Raw genomic sequence first — 23,135 nt, forward strand, 5'->3', positions numbered from 1 at the left:
ATGTCACATTTAGGCCACGCCCACACCACTTCTTATAAATGTCACATTTAGGCCACGCCCACGCCACTTCTTATAAATGTCACATTTAGGCCACGCCCACACCACTTCTTATAAATGTCACATTTAGGCCACGCCCACACCACTTCTTATAAATGTCACATTTAGGCCACGCCCACGCCACTTCTTATAAATGTCACATTTAGGCCACGCCCACACCACTTCTTATGAATGTCACTTTAAGGCCACGCCCACACCACTTCTTATAAATGTCACATTTAGGCCACGCCCACACCACTTCTTATAAATGTCACATTTAGGCCACGCCCACACCACTTCTTATAAATGTCACATTTAGGCCACGCCCACACCACTTCTTATAAATGTCACATTTAGGCCACGCCCACACCACTTCTTATAAATGTCACATTTAGGCCACGCCCACACCACTTCTTATAAATGTCACATTTAGGCCACGCCCACACCACTTCTTATAAATGTCACATTTAGGCCACGCCCACACCACTTCTTATAAATGTCACATTTAGGCCACGCCCACACCACTTCTTATAAATGTCACATTTAGGCCACGCCCACGCCACTTCTTATAAATGTCACATTTAGGCCACGCCCACGCCACTTCTTATAAATGTCACATTTAGGCCACGCCCACACCACGTCTTATGTCACATTTAGGCCACGCCCATACCACTTCTTATAAATGTCACATTTAGGCCACGCCCACACCACTTCTTATAAATGTCACATTTAGGCCACGCCCACACCACTTCTTATAAATGTCACATTTAGGCCACGCCCACACCACTTCTTATAAATGTCACATTTAGGCCACGCCCACACCACGTCTTATGTCACATTTAGGCCACGCCCATACCACTTCTTATAAATGTCACATTTAGGCCACGCCCACACCACTTCTTATAAATGTCACTTTAAGGCCACGCCCACACCACTTCTTATAAATGTCACATTTAGGCCACGCCCACACTACTTCTTATAAATGTCACATTTAGGCCACGCCCACACCACTTCTTATAAATGTGACATTTAGGCCACGCCCACACCACTTCTTATAAATGTCACTTTAAGGCCACGCCCACACCAACACACACACACACTTAATAAACACATACCCTATTTTACCCACTAGAAGGTGCACCTAAATCCTTTTTTTTCCTCAAAACTCGACACCGCACCTTATAACCCGGTGCACCTAATGTACCGAATAATTCTGCTTGTGCTTACCGACCTCTAAGCTATTTTATTTGGTACATGGTGAAATGATAAGTGTGACCAGAAGATGGCAGTCACACATAAGAGATACGTGTAGACTGCAATGTGATGGCAGTCACACATAAGAGATACGTGTAGACTGCAATGTGATGGCAGTCACACATAAGAGATACGTGTAGACTGCAATATGATGGCAGTCACACATAAGAGATACGTGTAGACTGCAATATGGCCTGCGTGTGACTGCAATGTGATGTCAGTCACACATAAGAGATACGTGTAGACTACACGTACGTATCTCTTATGTGTGACTGCCATCATATTGCAGTCTACACGTACGTATCTCTTATGTGTGACTGCCATCATATTGCAGTCTACACGTACGTATCTCTTAAGTGTGACTGCCATCACATTGCAGTCTACACGTATCTCTTATGTGTGACTGCCATCACATTGCAGTCTACACGTATCTCTTATGTGTGACTGCCATCATATTGCAGTCTACGCGTATCTCTTATGTGTGACTGCCATCATATTGCAGTCTACACGTATCTCTTATGTGTGACTGCCATCATAATGCAGTCTACATGTGACTGCCATCATATTGCAGTCTACACGTATCTCTTATGTGTGACTGCCATCATAATGCAGTCTACATGTGACTGCCATCATATTGCAGTCTACACATATCTCTTATGTGTGACTGCCATGATATTGCAGTCTACACGTATTTCTTATGTGTGACTGCCATCATAATGCAGTCTACATGTGACTGCCATCATATTGCAGTCTACACATATCTCTTATGTGTGACTGCCATGATATTGCAGTCTACACGTATTTCTTATGTGTGACTGCCATCATATTGCAGTCTACACGTATCTCTTGTGTGACTGCCATCATATTGCAGTCTACACGTATCTCTTATGTGTGACTGCCATCATAATGCAGTCTACATGTGACTGCCATCATATTGCAGTCTACACATATCTCTTATGTGTGACTGCCATCATATTGCAGTCTACACATATCTCTTATGTGTGACTGCCATCATAATGCAGTCTACATGTGACTGCCATCATATTGCAGTCTACACGTATCTCTTATGTGTGACTGCCATCATATTGCAGTCTACACGTATCTCTTATGTGTGACTGCCATCATATTGCAGTCTACACGTATCTCTTATGTGTGACTGCCATCATAATGCAGTCTACATGTGACTGCCATCATATTGCAGTCTACACGTATCTCTTATGTGTGACTGCCATCATTTTGCAGTCTACACGTATTTCTTATGTGTGACTGCCATCATATTGCAGTCTACACGTATCTCTTATGTGTGACTGCCATCATATTGCAGTCTACACCTATCTCTTATGTGTGACTGCCATCATATGGCAGTCTACACGTACCTCTTATGTGTGACTGCCATCATAATGCAGTCTACATGTGACTGCCATCATATTGCAGTCACATGTATCTCTTATGTGTGACTGCCATCATATTGCAGTCTACACCTATCTCTTATGTGTGACTGCTATCATATTGCAGTCTACACCTATCTCTTATGTGTGACTGCCATCATATTGCAGTCTACACCTATCTCTTATGTGTGACTGCCATCATATTGCAGTCTACACGTATCTCTTATGTGTGACTGCCATCATAATGCAGTCTACATGTGACTGCCATCATATTGCAGTCTACACGTATCTCTTATGTGTGACTGCCATCATAATGCAGTCTACATGTGACTGCCATCATATTGCAGTCTACACGTATCTCTAATGTGTGACTGCCATCATATTGCAGTCTACACGTATCTCTTATGTGTGACTGCCATCATATTGCAGTCTACACGTATCTCTAATGTGTGACTGCCATCATATTGAAGTCTACACGTATCTCTTATGTGTGACTGCCATCTACTGGTCACACTTACCATTACACCATGTACCAAATAAAATAGCTTTGAGGTTGGTAAGCACAACCAGACATTAGGTGCACCGGGTTATAAGTGCGCCTTATAGTACGTAAAATGCGGTACTCCAAGAAAAAGCAAGGCCAGTGTGCACTTTTCAACAGGAAGTGATGCACTCAAATAGTACGTTAGCTTAATGCTAACGTCTAATGGAGCAGCTCATTGACAGGCTAAGCAGAATTAGCGTCCGCCACTTCACACTGTCTTCATGTCACAGTACCACAGGACGGCTTCCTGCTGGGCTGCGTGTTCGCCATCGCCGACTACCCCGAACAGATGGCGGACAAACAACTTCTGTCCACGTGGAAACGGGTACGTTTTGTTTTAAGAAAGTCATGCCAAAGTAACTTGTTGTGATGCTTTTCACCGGAAGTGTAACTGCCAACATTACAATTCATTTATTTACGAGGTTTGAAACAGGACCAAGTGGATTTACTGTAAATAATACCTGTACTTTTTACAATGTACAGGTTGTTTGTACATTGTTTACATCCGTGATGTCGTTCACAACAACACAACAGATGTGTTGTGTGTGTATGATTGTTTGTACATTGTTTACATCCATGATGTCGTTCACAACAACACAACAGATGTGTTGTGTGTGTATGATTGTTTGTACATTGTTTACATCCATGATGTCATTCACAACAACACAACAGATGTGTTGTGTGTGTATGATTGTTTGTACATTGTTTACATCCATGATGTCGTTCACAACAACACAACAGATGTGTTGTGTGTGTATGATTGTTTGTACATTGATGTTACACCCACAATGTCGCTCACAACAACACAACAGATGAGATGTGTTGTGTGTATGATTGTTTGTACACTGTTTACATCCATGATGTCGTTCACAACAACACAACTGATGTGTTGTGTGTGTATGATTGTTTGTACATTGTTTACATCCATGATGTCGTTCACAACAACACAACAGATGTGTTGTGTGTGTATGATTGTTTGTACATTGTTTACATCCATGATGTCATTCACAACAACACAACAGATGTGTTGTGTGTGTATGATTGTTTGTACATTGTTTACATCCATGATGTCGTTCACAACAACACAACAGATGTGTTGTGTGTGTATGATTGTTTGTACATTGATGTTACACCCACAATGTCGCTCACAACAACACAACAGATGAGATGTGTTGTGTGTATGATTGTTTGTACACTGTTTACATCCATGATGTCGTTCACAACAACACAACTGATGTGTTGTGTGTGTATGATTGTTTGTACATTGTTTACATCCATGATGTCATTCACAACAACACAAATGATGTGTTGTGTGTGTATGATTGTTTGTACATTGTTTACATCCATGATGTCATTCACAACAACACAACAGATGTGTTGTGTGTGTATGATTGTTTGTACATTGTTTACATCCATGATGTCATTCACAACAACACAACTGATGTGTTGTGTGTGTATGATTGTTTGTACATTGTTTACATCCATGATGTCGTTCACAACAACACAACAGATGTGTTGTGTGTGTATGATTGTTTGTACATTGTTTACATCCATGATGTCGTTCACAACAACACAACAGATGTGTTGTGTGTGTATGATTGTTTGTACATTGTTTACATCCATGATGTCGTTCACAACAACACAACAGATGTGTTGTGTGTGTATGATTGTTTGTACATTGATGTTACACCCACAATGTCGCTCACAACAACACAACAGATGAGATGTGTTGTGTGTATGATTGTTTGTACACTGTTTACATCCATGATGTCGTTCACAACAACACAACTGATGTGTTGTGTGTGTATGATTGTTTGTACATTGTTTACATCCATGATGTCATTCACAACAACACAAATGATGTGTTGTGTGTGTATGATTGTTTGTACATTGTTTACATCCATGATGTCATTCACAACAACACAACAGATGTGTTGTGTGTGTATGATTGTTTGTACATTGTTTACATCCATGATGTCATTCACAACAACACAACTGATGTGTTGTGTGTGTATGATTGTTTGTACATTGTTTACATCCATGATGTCGTTCACAACAACACAACAGATGTGTTGTGTGTGTATGATTGTTTGTACATTGTTTACATCCATGATGTCGTTCACAACAACACAACAGATGTGTTGTGTGTGTATGATTGTTTGTACATTGTTTACATCCATGATGTCGTTCACAACAACACAACAGATGTGTTGTGTGTGTATGATTGTTTGTACATTGATGTTACACCCACAATGTCGCTCACAACAACACAACAGATGAGATGTGTTGTGTGTATGATTGTTTGTACACTGTTTACATCCATGATGTCGTTCACAACAACACAACTGATGTGTTGTGTGTGTATGATTGTTTGTACATTGTTTACATCCATGATGTCATTCACAACAACACAAATGATGTGTTGTGTGTGTATGATTGTTTGTACATTGTTTACATCCATGATGTCATTCACAACAACACAACAGATGTGTTGTGTGTGTATGATTGTTTGTACATTGTTTACATCCATGATGTCGTTCACAACAACACAACTGATGTGTTGTGTGTGTATGATTGTTTGTACATTGATGTTACATCCATGATGTTGTTCACAACAACACAAGCAGATGACATGTGTTGTGTGTGTATGATTGTGTGTACATTGATGTTACATCCATGATGTCGTTCACAACAACACAACTGATGTGTTGTGTGTATGATTGTTTGTACATTGTTTACATCCATGATGTCGTTCACAACAACACAACTGATGTGTTGTGTGTGTATGATTGTTTGTACATTGATGTTACATCCATGATGTTGTTCACAACAACACAAGCAGATGACATGTGTTGTGTGTGTATGATTGTGTGTACATTGATGTTACATCCATGATATCGTTCACAACAACACAACTGATGTGTTGTGTGTATGATTGTTTGTACATTGTTTACATCCATGATGTCGTTCACAACAACACAACTGATGTGTTGTGTGTGTATGATTGTTTGTACATTGATGTTACATCCATGATGTCGTTAACAACAACACAAGCAGATGACATGTGTTGTGTGTGTATGATTGTTTGTACATTGATGTTACATCCATGATGTCGTTCACAACAACACAACAGATGTGTTGTGTGTGTATGATTGTTTGTACATTGATGTTACATCCATGATGTCGTTCACAACAACACAACTGATGTGTTGTGTGTGTATGATTGTGTGTACATTGATGTTACATCCATGATGTCGTTCACAACAACACAACTGATGTGTTGTGTGTATGATTGTTTGTACATTGATGTTACATCCATGATGTCGTTCACAACAACACAACTGATGTGTTGTGTGTGTATGATTGTGTGTACATTGATGTTACATCCATGATGTCGTTCACAACAACACAACTGATGTGTTGTGTGTATGATTGTTTGTACATTGTTTACATCCATGATGTCGTTCACAACAACACAACAGATGACATATGTTGTGTGTGTATGATTGTGTGTACATTGATGTTACATCCATGATGTTGTTCACAACAACACAACTGATGTGTTGTGTGTATGATTGTTTGTACATTGTTGTTACATCCATGATGTCGTTCACAACAACACAACAGATGTGTTGTGTGTGTATGATTGTTTGTACATTGTTGTTACATCCATGATGTCGTTCACAACAACACAACAGATGACGTGTGTATGATTAACTTATCAAGGTTGACTTACCTCCTCCGTGCAGGTGATCCAGGCGTGTGGGGGTGCTGTTGACTCCTCCCTGACCAGCCGCTGCACACACCTGCTGTGTGAGAGTCAGGTCAGCAACATGTATGTGCAGGTAAGAATCTTATTACGTCATCACACTTTTCCTAGGGCTGGACATACATGCTGAAATAGTCCATGTTGTTATAAATGTGTTAACTTTCAGTTTCGATAACCCCTAAGGGGTGGCAACCAAGGGGGACAAAAACATGAGAGACGGGCGACCATTTTTGACCTTTACAAATAAAACAATCAGTATTGTTCAGAAATGAGATGATGTTGTTAAAAATATACATATAGCTGCAGTCAGCCCTTTCAAAATAAAGTTCATACCCTGAATTCTTGGGAGCTTTTCAAAAAGTTTTGACCCTTATTTTGTTGTCAATGTTTGAAGTCTTCCTCAAAAAAAGCACATGATTTTAACAAAAAGTGTGAAACAAATATTGATGTTGAGGTTCAAACATACAATATTAGCTAAAATGCTAGCATAGAATCAGGTAGCATAGTTCTAAGATTGCGGTAAGTATTAAAAACATGATTTTTTTATTTTTTATTAAAACGAACAAAATTGGCTAAAATGCCAGCATAAAACGTTAGCATACGAACGTTAGCATGCTAACATATGAGAAGTTAACATACTCCTAAAGGTAGCATAGTTCTAAGATTGCGGAACATAAACAGGATTTTTACATTTTAACAAACAAAATTTGCTAAACTGCTAGCATAAGACATTAGCATAAAAACGTTAGCATGCTAACATATGAAAAGTTAACATACTCATAGAGGTAGCGTAGTTCTAAGATTGCCAAAAGTAACAAGAAACAGGATTTTTAGATTTTAACCAACAAAATTAGCTAAACTGCTAGCATAAAACATTAGCATTAAAAACGTTAGCATGCTAACATATGAAACGTTTACATACTCATAGAGGTAGCATAGTTCTAAGATTGCCAAAAGGATAAAAAAACATGACTTAAGATCTAAACGAACAAAATTTGTTAAAATGCTAGCATAAAACCTTTGCATGAAACCTTAGCATACGAACGTCAGCATGCTAACTAGCGTATGAGAAGTTAACATGCGCCTAGATGTAGCATAGTTCTAAGATTGCGGTGAGTATTAAAAACATGATTTTTTTTTTAGGTTAAAACGAACAAAATTGGCTAAAATGCCAACATAAAACGTTAGCATACGAACGTTAGCATGCTAACATATGAGAAGTTAACATACTCCTAAAGGTAGCATAGTTCTATGATTGCGGAACATAAACAGGATTTTTACATTTTAACAAACAAAATTTGCTAAACTGCTAGCATAAAACATTAGCATAAAAACGTTAGCATGCTAACATATGAAAAGTTAACATACTCATAGAGGTAGTGTAGTTCTAAGATTGCCAAAAGTAACAAGAAACAGGATTTTTATATTTTAACCAACAAAATTAGCTAAACTGCTAGCATAAAACATTAGCATAAAAATGTTAGCATGCTAACATATGAAACGTTTACATACTCATAGAGGTAGCATAGTTCTAAGATTGCCAAAAGGATAGAAAAACATGACTTAAGATCTAAACGAACAAAATTTGTTAAAATGCTAGCATAAAACCTTTGCATGAAACCTTAGCATACGAGCGTCAGCATGCTAACTAACGTATGAGAAGTTAACATGCGCCTAGAGGTAGCATAGTTCTAATATTGCGGTGAGTATTAAAAACATGATTTTTTTTTAGATTAAAACGAACAAAATTGGCTAAAATGCCAGCATAAAATGTTAGCATACGAACGTTAGCATGCTAACATATGAGAAGTTAACATACTCCTAAAGGTAGCATAGTTCTAAGATTGCGGAACATAAACAGGATTTTTACATTTTAACAAACAAAATTTGCTAAACTGCTAGCATAAAACATTAGCATAAAAACGTTAGCATGCTAACATATGAAAAGTTAACATACTCATAGAGGTAGCATAGTTCTAAGATTGCAAGAAAGTATCAAGAAACATGATTTTTAGGTTTAAACGATTAGCTAAAATGCTAGCATAAAAAGTTAACATGCAATTTTTTACTATGCTAACATATGAGAAGTTAAACTCCGAAAGGTAGCATAGTTCTAAGATTGCGGAACATATCAAAAAACTGGATTTTTAGATTTTTAACAAACAAAATTAGCCAAACTGCTAGCATAAAACATTAGCATGCTAACATATGAAAAGTTTACATACTCATAGAGGTAGCATAGTTCTAAGATTGCAAGAAAGTATCAAGAAACATGATTTTTAGGTTTAAACGAACAAAATGTGTTAAAATGCCAGCATAATACCTTAGCATACGAACGTCAGCATGCTAACTAACATATGAGAAGTTAACATGCGCCTATGTAAAAAAAACTAGATTTTTAGGTTTAAATAAACAAAATGAGCTAAAATGCGAGCATAAAACATTAGCATGCTAACGTATGAAAAGTTTACATACTCATAGAGGTAGCATAGTTCTAAGATTGCCAAAAGTATCAGGAAACATAATTTTTAGGTTTAAACAAAATTTGCTAAAACGTTAGCATACAAATTTTACCATGCTAACACATGAGAAGTTAACATATTCCTAAAACGGGGCCAAGTACCAACATCCGGAGATTGTAGGTGAAGACATACAAAATGAGCTAAAATGCTAGCAAAAATGTTAGCATGCTAACATAGGAAAAAAAAAACATGACTTTTTTAGTTTCTATACAACGTTAGCTGTAATGCTAGTATAAAGCGTTAGCATGCTAGCACGTGTCAAATTTGTGTCACTGCTCCCCTCCCAGGCCCTCCGAGAGGGCAAACGCTGCGTCACGGCCCACTGGCTCAACACCGTGCTGAAGAGGAAGAGGATGGTGCCTCCTCATCGCACGCTACATCTGCCCTTCGCCTTCCCTCCTGGGGCCAAACCTTGCTCTCAACATGTAGGTGCACTTCTACACCCTACTTCATGTCTTTACACATGCATATGTCAAAATACTGCTCACATTAGCTATAAAACTAGCATAACACATTAGCATGCTAACCCGAGCATGCTACCACGAGGTAGGGTATTAGGAAATACCAAAATGCACCATTTGTTGGTGTAAACATACACAATTAGCCGAAAAGCTAGCATAAAACGTTGGCATGCTAACCCGGGCATGCTAAATGTTAGCATTTAGAGATGTTATACTTTCAAGATGGTGTCAAGTATCAAAAATCATGATTTTTAGGTTTAAACATACAAAAGGAGCTGAAAAGCTAGCATAAAACATTAGCATGCTAACCCGAGCATGCTAATTGTTAGCATGCCAACAATAGCATGCTGATATTAGAGATGTTTTACTTTCAAGATGGTGTCAAGTATCAAAAATCATGATTTTTAGGTTTAAACATACAAAATGAGCTGAAAAGCTAGCATGAAACATTAGCATGCTAACCCGAGCATGCTAAATGTTAGCATTTAGAGATGTTATACTTTCAAGTATCAAAAATCATGATTTTTAGGTTTAAACATACAAAAGGAGCTGAAAAGCTAGCATAAAACATTAGCATGCTAACCCGAGCATGCTAATTGTTAGCATGCCAACAATAGCATGCTGATATTAGAGATGTTTTACTTTCAAGATGGTGTCAAGTATCAAAAATCATGATTTTTAGGTTTAAACATACAAAAGGAGCTGAAAAGCTAGCATAAAACATTAGCATGCTAACCCGAGCATGCTAATTGTTAGCATGCCAACAATAGCATGCTGATATTAGAGATGTTTTACTTTCAAGATGGTGTCAAGTATCAAAAATCATGATTTTTAGGTTTAAACATACAAAATGAGCTGAAAAGCTAGCATGAAACATTAGCATGCTAACCCGAGCATGCTAAATGTTAGCATTTAGAGATGTTATACTTTCAAGTATCAAAAATCATGATTTTTAGGTTTAAACATACAAAAGGAGCTGAAAAGCTAGCATAAAACATTAGCATGCTAACCCGAGCATGCTAATTGTTAGCATGCCAACAATAGCATGCTGATATTAGAGATGTTTTACTTTCAAGATGGTGTCAAGTATCAAAAATCATGATTTTTAGGTTTAAACATACAAAATGAGCTGAAAAGCTAGCATGAAACATTAGCATGCTAACCCGAGCATGCTAAATGTTAGCATTTAGAGATGTTATACTTTCAAGATGGTGTCAAGTATCGAAAATCATGGTTTTTAGGTTTAAACATACAAAATGAGCTGAAAAGCTAGCATAAAACATTAGCATGCTAACCCGAGCATGCTAAATGTTAGCATGCCAACAATAGCATGCTGATATTAGAGATGTTTTACTTTCAAGATGGTGTCAAGTATCAAAAATCATGATTTTTAGGTTTAAACATACAAAATGAGCTGAAAAGCTAGCATGAAACATTAGCATGCTAACCCGAGCATGCTAAATGTTAGCATTTAGAGATGTTATACTTTCAAGATGGTGTCAAGTATCATACCATAGCAACTTTATTTATAAAGCCCTTTAAAAACAAGCACAGTTGAAGAACAAAGGGCTGTACACCACAAAGAAATAGAGGCAAAGGACAGACTAAAAAATAACATTTAAAACAGAAATAAAAATACACATTTAAAAAGCAAATATAAATTACCCCAAGAACAGTTTGTTAGATAAAAAACAGTTCAAAAAGTTAAAAGCTAAAAACAGTTCAAAGTCTCATGCTGGGTTAATAGCCAGTGAATGAAAATGGGTATTAAGAAGGGTCTTAAAAATAGCCAAAGAAGGGGCCTGTCTCACATGCCTGTCTCACATGCCTGTCCGTGCGTCGGTTGAGGTGGGCGGGGTTTGGTGGTAGTGGGGGTGTACAATGTAGCCCGGAAGAGTTAGGGCTTCATGGGATTCTGGGTATTTGTTCTGTTGTGTTTATGTTGTGTTACGGGATGCATGGGATTCTGGGTATTTGTTCTGTTGTGTTACGGTGCGGATGTTCTCCCGGACGCGACGACAGGTTGTAGAGGACGCTAATAAAGGCAGTGCCATCACGGCACGCCCTCAATATTGTTGTCCGGGTGAAAATCGGAAACTGTTTGCCCCGGGAGATTTCCGGGAGAGGCACTGCGGGTTGCCGACCCCCGATCTCGAGACTTAAGTGTTGAAAGTAAAAAAAGATTTTTTTACTTATTTTAAAAACATTTTGATAAATGATGCTCTTTGGGATCCCTAAGAATTTTTGTCCATCCATCCATCCATCTTCTTCCGCTTATCCGAGGTCGGGTCGCGGGGGCAGCAGCCTAAGCAGGGAAGCCCAGACTTCCCTCTCCCCAGCCACTTGGTCCAGCTCTTCCTGTGGGACCCTGAGGCGTTCCCAGGCCAGCCGGGAGACATAGTCTTCCCAACGTGTCCTGGGTCTTCCCCGCGGCCTCCTACCGGTCGGACGTGCCCTAAACACCTCCCTAGGGAGGCGTTCGGGTGGCATCCTAACCAGATGCCCGAACCACCTCATCTGGCTCCTCTCCATGTGGAGGAGCAGCGGCTTTACTTTGAGCTCCCCCCGGATGACAGAGCTTCTCACCCTATCTCTAAGGGAGAGACCCACCACCCGGCGGAGGAAACTCATTTCGGCCGCTTGTACCCGTGATCTTGTCCTTTCGGTCATAACCCAAAGCTCATGACCATAGGTGAGGATGGGAACGTAGATCGACCGGTAAATCGAGAGCTTTGCCTTCCGGCTCAGCTCCTTCTTCACCACAACGGATCGATACAGCGTCCGCATTACTGAAGACGCCGCACCGATCCGCCTGTCGATCTCACGATCCACTCTTCCCTCACTCGTGAACAAGACTCCGAGGTACTTGAACTCCTCCACTTGGGGCAAGATCTCCTCCCCAACCCGGAGATGGCACTCCACCCTTTTCCGGGCGAGAACCATGGACTCGGACTTGGAGGTGCTGATTCTCATCCCAGTCGCTTCACACTCAGCTGCGAACCGATCCAGTGAGAGCTGAAGATCCTGGCCAGATGAAGCCATCAGGACCACATCATCTGCAAAAAGCAGAGACCTAATCCTGCAGCCACCAAACCAGATCCCCTCAACGCCTTGACTGCGCCTAGAAATTCTGTCCATAAAAGTTATGAACAGAATGGGTGACAAAGGGCAGCCTTGGCGGAGTCCAACCCTCACTGGAAACGTGTCCGACTTACTACCGGCAATGCGGACCAGGCTCTGGCACTGATCATACAGGGAGCGGACTGCCACAATCAGACAGTCCGATACCCCGTACTCTCTGAGCACTCCCCACAAGACTTCCCGAGGGACACGGTCGAATGCCTTCTCCAAGTCCACAAAACACATGTAGACTGGTTGGGCAAACTCCCATGCACCCTGGTCCACAGTTCCACGACCAGGACTAAAACCACACTGTTCCTCCTGAATCCGAGGTTCGACTATCCGGCGTAGCCTCCTCTCCAGTACACCTGAATAGACCTTACCGGGAAGGCTGAGGAGTGTGATCCCACGATAGTTAGAACACACCCTCCGGTTCCCCTTCTTAAAGAGAGGAACCACCACCCCGGTCTGCCAATCCAGTGGCACCGCCCCCGATGTCCACGCGATGCTGCAGAGTCTTGTCAACCAAGACAGCCCCACAGCATCCAGAGCCTTAAGGAACTCCGGGCGGATCTCATCTACCCCCGGGGCCTTGCCACCGAGGAGCTTTTTAGCAACCTCAGCCCCAGAAATAGGAGAACCCACCACAGATTCCCCAGGCACTGCTTCCTTATAGGAAGACGTGCTGGTGGGATTGAGGAGGTCTTCGAAGTATAGAATTTTTGTGTTTTGTTTTTTTCAAAATGGTCATTGTTAAAAAAAAATGAACATCAATGTTGTTATGAATTATTAAACCTCTTTAAGGCTTTAATTACTTCACATCAAATATTACACTTTGAAGTATTTTTGGGAAAATATTGTATATTTTGTGTTTTTTTTTCATTTAAAAGCAGGGTTTTATTTTTTTGTAAAAGCATAAAATAAAAATACATTAAAAAAAATAGTAACAGATCTAAAGTTGATCTAGAGCATGGGTGTCAAACTTACAAACAAAATTAATTATTTATAATTAATTTATTAATTAATTATAAATATTAATTATAAAATATATTATAATAATAATTAATAATTATAATTAATAATTATAATATAATTATAAAAATTAATTATTTATTTATTTATAATTAATAAAATAATAATAATTCAACCCTTCCGATTTTCTCGGGAGACTCCCAAATTTCTCCCAATTTCCACCCAGACAACATTATTGGGTGCGTGCCTTAAAGGCACTGCCTTCAACGTCCTCTACAACCTGTCGTCACGTCCGCTTTTCCTCCATACAAACAGCGTGCCGTCCCAGTCACATACTGCATGTGGCTTTTACACACAAGTGAATGCAATGCATACTTGATCAACAGCCATACATGTCACACTGAGGGTGGCCGTATAAACAACTTTAACACTGTTACAAATATGCGCCACACTGTGAACCCACACCAAACAAGAATGACAAACACATTTCGGGAGAACATCCGCACAGTAACACAACATAAACACAACAGAACAAATACCCAGAAGCCCTTGCAGCACTAACTCTTCCGGGACGCTGCAATATACACCCCCGCTACCACCAAGTTAATTTTGATATTTAATTAAGAAGGCTGCAAATAGAAAAGAGGCATTCAATTTTTTATTTAAATTGTATTTGATATACCATTGATATTTTTGTATTATTATTATTATTTGAAACTGGATTTTGCATGTGACTATAAAGTTATATAAGCCTTGCTTGTTCAATATTCAATGCAAAACTTGTTTGGGTCCCTATTAAAAGGTTCATTTGTTCAACATTTTGGCCCACTCTGTATTTGAGTTTGACACCCCTGATCTAGAGACTTAAGTGTTGAAAGTAAAAATGAGAATTTTAGTTTTTTAGGGCCCGCATGGCCCATTGCATAAGGACTCCCAGGGAGTCCTTATGCAATGGGACATAAGGACCTATTGAATTTCTAAGGTTTTATTATTATTATTATTCTTCCGCAACTTTGCGCTGTAATTTGACCCCCTTAACATACTTCAAAACTCACCAAATTTTACACACACATCAGTAATATACGGCAAAACTTTTTATCAAAAAACCAAACCTCAAAACTCAAAATTGCGCTCTAGCGCCCCCTACGAAAAAAAAAAACTAGACTGCCTGTAACTCCCACTAGGAAGGTCGGAGAGACATGAAACAAAAACCTTTATGTAGGTGTGACTTAGACCTAGATTTCATAATAGTACATTCTCGGGCAAAAATCAACAGGAAGTTGGCAATTCCCCCTTCAAGACAAAAAAGTACTAAAAACAGTAACTTTTGCCTCTTTGAGCTGTATTTTCACCCTCTTAACATGCTTCAAAACTCACCAAACTGAACACACACATCAGGACTGGCAAAAATTGCGATCTAATAAAAAAACCTAACCCCAAATCTCAAAATTGCGCAATAAAACGCAGAAAAAAACTGCTCCTCGGAAGAAAAAAATTACAAAACTGCCTGTAACTCCCACTGGGAAGGTCGGAGAGACATGAAACAAAAACCTCTATGTAGGTCTCACTTAAACCTACATTTCATATATTGACAACCCCCAGCAAAAATCCAACAGGAAGTTTGCAATTTCCCCTTCAAAACAAATTTTTTTTTATAAACCGGTCACTTCTCTTCAAACATTATCTCCTCTGAGCGCGTTTGTCGTATCAGCTTCAAAATAACACAGGAGAGAGATTGAACCCTTCCAAATAAAAGTTATCGAAAGAATTTTTCTAACTGCTCCGGTTTTGATTTTATGAGCCTTCAAAGACCCGCTGCTGCGCTGCTGTTTTTTTAAGATGGCTGCTTAAAAGCAGGAGGCACCAACGTGCCCACACAATGCAGACAAGGTAGGTACACTAGACAAAAGTCTTGGGACACTTCAGACTAAAAGTAGACAAAAGTATTGGGACACTTGGGACTAAAACTTGACAAAAGTATTGGGACACTTAGGACTAGCACCTGCCAAATACACGGGCCCGACCAATGCTGCTTGCAGCTTTAATTTTTGTTTGTTTTTTCAAAATAGTCATTGTTAAAAAAAATGAACATCAATGTTATGAATTATCAAACCTGTTTAAGGTTTTAATTACTTGACATCAAATATTACACTTTAGACTGTTTGCTAGGAATATATTGCATGTTTTGTGTTTGCCATATAAAAACTAAGTTTTATTTCACAAAAAGAGCATAAAACAAAACAAAAAAAATAATACTAACCTTATAGTCGACCTATAGACCTGAAGTTGATGTAGAGATTTAAGTGTTGAAAATAAAAACATTTATTTATTGTATGATTTATATTTACCACTTTCATCAGTGACACACTTTTGAATCCTTGAGAATTTTAGTGGATTTTTATTATCTGCCATGGCTCAATAGATAATAATGACTAAGTCATGTAATGTATATTGACATATATTACATCACCAAATATTACACTTTGCTTATTTCTATTCCAACTTCATATGGACTGTAGTTAACATTTCTTATATTTACAACATTGTTAGGACCTCCTGGCTCCTAAAAACTCATCTATATATGGTTCTGAAAATGCTAAATATGAAAATAGTCGCCGCATGCTTTGATTTTCCACTCATGAAAGGTTTGAGTACTTGTACTGTGTCGTCCATGATGGCACATAAAGAGTGTTACCTTCTTTACTTCCTGACAGATCATGTCGGTGACGGGCTTCGTGGACGCCGACCGTGACGACCTGAAGCTGATGGCGTACTTGGCGGGGGCCAGGTACACTGGCTACTTGTGTCGCAGCAACACTGTGCTCATCTGCAAGGAGTAAGTCTCATGCTTCAAAGACTACAAAGAACTTGCTCACACCAATCACACACCGGGGTGGGAGGAGCCTCACACTACTTTCACATGGTGGGAGGAGCCTCACTTTAGCTTGCTTCCACTAGTGATGGGTTGATGAGGCGTCATGAAGCGTTTCGACACATTGCAAAACTGTATTGATACTGTGTCACTAAATACTGACATCTGCTGGACATTAAAAATCCCTACAGGCAACCTATGGACCGACTCAACTGACACTGATTTGATGCCCTAGTACAGGGGTCACCAAACCAAAAACTACTTCTTGGGTACTGATTAATGCGAAGGGCTACCAGTTTGATACACACTTAAATAAATAAATATATTGTCATTTGTAAGTTACACGTAAGTGTGATTTAAACAAGAATAGCTAAATAAATTTATATATATAAAAAAAATGGGTATTTCTGTCTGTCATTCCGTCGTACATTTTTTTCCCCTTTTACGGAAGGTTTTTTGTAGAGAATAAATGATGAAAAAAAAACACTTAAATGAACGGTTTAAAAGAGGAGAAAACACGAAAAAAATTCAACTAAAATTTTGAAACATAGTTTATCTTCAATTTCGACTCTTTATAATTCAAAATTCAACCGACAAAAAGAAGAGAAAAACTAGCTACCGTATTTTCCGCACTATAAGCCGCCCCGGGTTATTAGCCGCACCTTCAATGAATGGCATATTTCAAAACTTTGTCCACCTATAAGCCGCCCCGGACTATAAGCCGCGCCTACGCTGCGCTAAAGGGAATGTCAAAAAAACAGTCAGATAGGTCAGTCAAACTTTAATAATATATTAAAAACCAGCGTTCTAACAACTCTGTTCACTCCCAAAATGTACGCAAATGTGCAATCACAAACATAGTAAAATTCAAAATAGTGCAGAGCAATAGCAACATAATGTTGCTCGAACGTTAATGTCACAACACACAAAATAAACATAGCGCTCACCTTCTGAAGTTATTCTTCATTCGTAAATCCTTCGAATTCTTCGTCTTCGGTGTCCGAATTGAAAAGTTGGGCCAATGTGGGATCCAAAATGGCCGGTTCCGTCTCGTCGAAGTCATCGGAGTCAGTGTCACTGTTCAGCAGTTCTGTGAATCCTGCCTTCCGGAAAGCTCGGACCACAGTTGTGACCGAAATATCCGCCCAGGCATTTACGATCCACTGGCAAATGTTGGCGTATGTCGTCCGGCGCTGTCTGCCTGTCTTAGTGAAGGTGTGTTCGCCTTCGGTCATCCATTGTTCCCACGCCGTTCGCAGTCGTGATTTGAATGCCCTGTTGACACCAATATCCAGCGGTTGGAGTTCTTTGGTTAATCCACCCGGAATGACGGCGAGTGTTGTATTTGTGTGCTTCACTTGTTTTTTGACACCATCTGTGATGTGGGCGCGCATGGAGTCGTATATCAACATGGACGGAGCTGTGTGAAAAAAGCCACCCGGCCTCTTCGCGTAAACTTCCCTTAACCACTCGCTCATCTTTTCTTCATCCATCCATCCCTTCGAGTTAGCTTTTATGATGACGCCGGCTGGAAAGGTCTCTTTTGGCAAGGTCTTCCTTTTGAATATCACCATGGGTGGAAGTTTCAGGCCATTAGCATGGCAAGCTAGAACCACAGTGAAGGACGACTTCTCATTCCCTGTGGTGCGAATATTCACCGTACGTGCTCCCGTTGTATCCACAGTGCGGTTCACAGGAATATCAGTTGCTGTGAAATAGTAATCCGTGTGAGGATGGAGAGATTGCGTCTTTTCATGAACCGGATCCTTGTCGCTTAGTAGGAGCCATTTTGTGGTCCTTACAGATGTAAACAGGAAATGAAACGTACGGTAATATCCGCGCGCTTTTTCTTCTTCTACGCGGGCGGGTGGTTGCTTACAGTAGAAGAAGAAGCGCTTCCTGTTCTATGGGGGCGGGTGCTTACCTTGGCGGTTGCTTGCGTAGAAGAAGAAGCGCTTCCTGTTCTACCGGGAAAAAAGATGGCGGCTGTTTACCGTAGTTACGAGACCGAAACTTTATGAAAATGAATCTTAATATTAATCCATATATAAAGCGCACCGGGTTAAAAGCCGCACTGTCAGCTTTTGAGTAAATTTGTGGTTTTTAGGTGCGGCTAATGGTGCGGAAAATACGGTAATTTGAATCTTTTTGAAAAAATTAAAAAAATAATGTATGGAACATCATTAGTCATTTTTCCTGATTAAGATACATTTTAGAATTTTGATGACATGTTTTAAATTGGTTAAAATCCAATCTGCACTTTGTTAGAATATTCAACAAATTGGACCAAGCTATATTTCTAACAAAGACAAATCAGTATTTCTTCCAGATTTTCCAGAAGAAAAATGTTAAAAGAAATTCAAAATACTTTGAAATAAGATTTAAATTTGATTCTACAGATTTTCTAGATTTGCCAGAATAATTTGTTTGAATTTTAATCATAGTAAGTTTAAAGAAATATTTCACAAATATTCTTCGTCGAAAAAACAGAAGCTAAAATATTTATTATTCTTTACAATAAAAAAAATTTTTTTTTACTTGAACATTGAATTAAATTGTCAGGAAAGAAGAGGAAGACATTTAAAAGGTAAAAAGGTATATTTGTTTCAAAATCCTAAAATCATTTTTAAGGTTGTATTCTTTCTCTAAAATTGTATTTCTAAAAGTAATAAGAAGCAAAGTAAAAAAATAAATGAATTTATTTAAACAAGTGAAGACCCATCCATCCATCCATTTTCTACCGCTTATTCCAAGTGAAGACCAAGTCTTTAAAATATTTTCTTGGATTTTCAAATTCTATTTGAGTTTTGTCTCTTTTAGAATTAAAAATGTCGAGCAAAGCGAGACCAGCTTGCTAGTAAATAAATACAATTTAAAAAATAGAGGCAGCTCACTGGTAAGTGCTGCTCTTTGAGCTATTTTTAGAACAGGCCAGCGGGCGACTGATCTGGTCCTTACGGGCTACCTGGTGACCGCGGGCACCGCGTTGGTGACCCCTGCCCTAGTATATACAATAATATAAACCAAGTCATTTAGGATTATTTCATATCTTCATTTAAATAAAAATATATTTGTATCTTTTTTTTAGATACAGTCAATAAATAATGTGAACATGTATCATAACATGGAAATCTAAGAGAACGTGTTGTGGATGATTGTGGACTGGGAATTTTTTTAATTTTATTTTTTTTACACATTTTTATAAAAATAAAAATAAAAAGTTTTTCCGACGTATTACATTTTATACGATTTCTCTTCTTAGTTATTATTTCTCCGGCTGTAGAAAAGAGCCGCTCACAGGGCACAGAGGAGGCGACACAGTTGGCGTATCGGTCACGTGACCAAAACAGCTCATGGTCGGTCACGTGACTTTCTAAAAGCGGTACGCGCACCGACACAGGGTTTCGCTCTATGAGCTCGACGCATGCGCCGATGCATCGGTGTTGCCGGACCCATCACTAGCTTCCACCAATAAGAGTACCGTATTTTCCGCACTATAAGGCGCACCTAAAAACCACACATTTTCTCAAAAGCTGACAGTGCGGCTTATAACCCGGTGCGCTTTATATATGGATTAATATTACGATTCATTTTCATAAAGTTTCGATCTCGCAACTACGGTAAACAGCCGCCATCTTTTTTCCCGGTAGAACAGGAAGCGCTTCTTCTTCTACGCAAGCAACCGCCAAGGTAAGCACCCGCCCCCATAGAACAGGAAGCGCTACTTCTTCTACTGTAAGCAACCACTCGCCCGCGTAGAAGAAGAAAAAGCGCGCGGATATTACCGTACGTTTCATTTCCTGTTTACATCTGTAAAGACCACAAAATGGCTCCTACTAAGCGACAAGGATCCGGTTCATGAAAAGACGCAATCTCTCCATCCGCACACGGATTACTATTTCACAGCAACTGATATTCCTGTGAACCGCACTGTGGATACAACGGGAGCACGTACGGTGAATATTCGCACCACAGGGAATGAGAAGTCATCCTTCACTGTGGTTCTAGCTTGCCATGCTAATGGCCAGAAACTTCCACCCATGGTGATATTCAAAAGGAAGACCTTGCCAAAAGAGACCTTTCCAGCCGGCGTCATCATAAAAGCTAACTCGAAGGGATGGATGAAGAAAAGATGAGCGAGTGGTTAAGGTAAGTTTAAGTTTACGCGAAGAGGCCGGGTGGCTTTTTTCACGCAGCTCCGTCCATGTTGATATACGACTCCATGCGCGCCCACATCACGCTGGTTTTTAATATATTATTAAAGTTTGACTGACCTATTTGACTGTTTTTTTGACATTCCTTTAGCGCAGTTAGATGCGGCTTACAACACGGGGCGGCTTATAGGTGGACAAAGTTTTGAAATATGCCGTTCATTGAAGGCGCGGCTTATAACCCAGGGCGCCTTATGGTGCGGAAAATACGGTACTTGTGATCCATGGCTGTGTGTGGTAATGAAAGGTGACATGGTCTCCCCCTGCTCCGTCCCAGACCCAGTGGACTGAAGTACGAGAAGGCCAAGGAGTGGAAGATCCCCTGTGTCAACGCTCAGTGGCTCTGTGACGTCCTGCTGGGCAACTTTGAAGCTCTCAGACAGATTCTGCACAGTCGCTACTCCATCTACACGCACCCTGAGCCACTGGTGCCCAACCTGCAGCTGGTCCAGAACCTGCTGGGTGAGGAACATGCATCATGGCAGGTCCAGTCCGCTGTCAAAAGTGCTCTCCAAGCCACACTTACACAGTCATTTGCTCTTTTAAGATTTGAAACATGGCGCCCCTCGCCCCAGATTCACGTATTCTCACTAAAGTTGCCGGTGGCGTCTGTCAGGACAGGACGCACGTAAAAGTCTCAACAATCCATATTTAAAAAACAAACAGGAAGTTGGCCATCTTTAGGCCACAAACTAGGAGTGATGCTGATATAAGAGATGTCAAGTATCAAAAATCGTCATTTTTAGGTTTAAAAACATACAAAAAGTGCTTAAAAGCTCGTAAAAAAAACAACTTTTGTTTTTACTTATTTAAAAAAAATATATATAAAATAAAATTTTGGATCCCTGAGAATTTTAGTGTTTTTTTTCCCCCAAATGGTCATTGCTCAAAAAATTATAATGAATCAAAATCAATGTTATGAATTATTAAACCTATTTAAGGCTTTATTTACTTCATATCAAATATTACACTTTGAAAGATTGCATATTTTGTGTTTTTTTCCATTTAAAAATGGGGTTTTATTTGGAAAAAGGGCATAAAACATACAAAAAACAGACATATAAAATAAATATATATATTTTTTTAACTTATTTTAAAAAAAAATTAATAAATAAGGCTCTTTTGGATCCCTGAGAATTTTTTTTTTTTTTCCCCCCAAACGGTCATTGCTCAAAAAATTATAATGAATCAAAATCAATGTTATGAATTATTAAACCTATTTAAGGCTTTATTTATGTCATATCAAATATTACACTTTGAAATATTGCATATTTTGTGTTTTTTTCCATTTAAAAACGGGGTTTTATGTGGAAAAGGGGCATAAAACATATAAAAAACAGACATATAAATATATATATATATATATATATATATATATATATATATATATATATATTTTTTAAACTTATTTTAAAACAATTTTAATAAGTAAGGCTCTTTTGGATCCCTGAGAATTTTTTTTTTTTTTTCCCCAGATGGTCATTGCTCAAAAAATTATAATGAATCAAAATCAATGTTATGAATTATTAAACCTATTTAAGGCTTTATGTACTTCATATCAAATATTACACTTTGAAAGATTGCATATTTTGTGTTTTTTCCATTTAAAAACGGGGTTTTATGTGGAAAAAGGTCATAAAAGATACAAAAACCAGACATATAAATATATATATATATATTTTTTTAACTTATTTAAAAAAAAAAATTAAAAAAATAAGGCTCTTTTGGATCCCTGAGAAAAAAAATTTTTTTTTCCCCAAACGGTCATTGCTCAAAAAATTATAATGAATCAAAATCATTGTTATGAATTATTAAACCTACTTAAGGCTTTATTTACTTCATATCAAATATTACACTTTGAAATATTGCATATTTTGTGTTTTTTCCATTTAAAAACGGGGTTTTATGTGGAAAAAGGGCATAAAACATACAAAAAACAGACATATAAATGAATATGATATATATATGAATATGAATCAAAATTAA

General features: G+C 38.8%; 1 protein-coding gene and 1 long non-coding RNA gene across 2 annotated transcripts in view; one reads left to right on the forward strand and one right to left on the reverse strand.

Moving 5' to 3' along the window:
• The window catches only part of LOC133576013 (uncharacterized), a 48,174-nt gene extending 31,285 nt beyond the window's left edge, over positions 1 to 16,889 (reverse strand). Inside the window, exons 1-2 of the long non-coding RNA XR_009811547.1 lie at positions 16,762 to 16,889; positions 6,959 to 7,031 (exon numbers count right to left, since the gene is read on the reverse strand). This is a non-coding gene — a long non-coding RNA (uncharacterized lncRNA). The remainder of the gene's footprint in view (positions 1 to 6,958; positions 7,032 to 16,761) is intronic.
• The window catches only part of paxip1 (PAX interacting (with transcription-activation domain) protein 1), a 79,005-nt gene that overhangs the window by 38,250 nt on the left and 17,620 nt on the right, over positions 1 to 23,135 (forward strand). The window contains exons 10-14 of the mRNA XM_061928999.1: positions 3,453 to 3,547; positions 6,972 to 7,067; positions 9,801 to 9,938; positions 16,781 to 16,902; positions 21,427 to 21,611. Coding sequence (XP_061784983.1) covers positions 3,453 to 3,547; positions 6,972 to 7,067; positions 9,801 to 9,938; positions 16,781 to 16,902; positions 21,427 to 21,611 — 636 coding nt within the window. The remainder of the gene's footprint in view (positions 1 to 3,452; positions 3,548 to 6,971; positions 7,068 to 9,800; positions 9,939 to 16,780; positions 16,903 to 21,426; positions 21,612 to 23,135) is intronic.

Source organism: Nerophis lumbriciformis, linkage group LG33 (assembly GCF_033978685.3).
Source record: "Nerophis lumbriciformis linkage group LG33, RoL_Nlum_v2.1, whole genome shotgun sequence".
NCBI lineage: Eukaryota > Metazoa > Chordata > Actinopteri > Syngnathiformes > Syngnathidae > Nerophis > Nerophis lumbriciformis.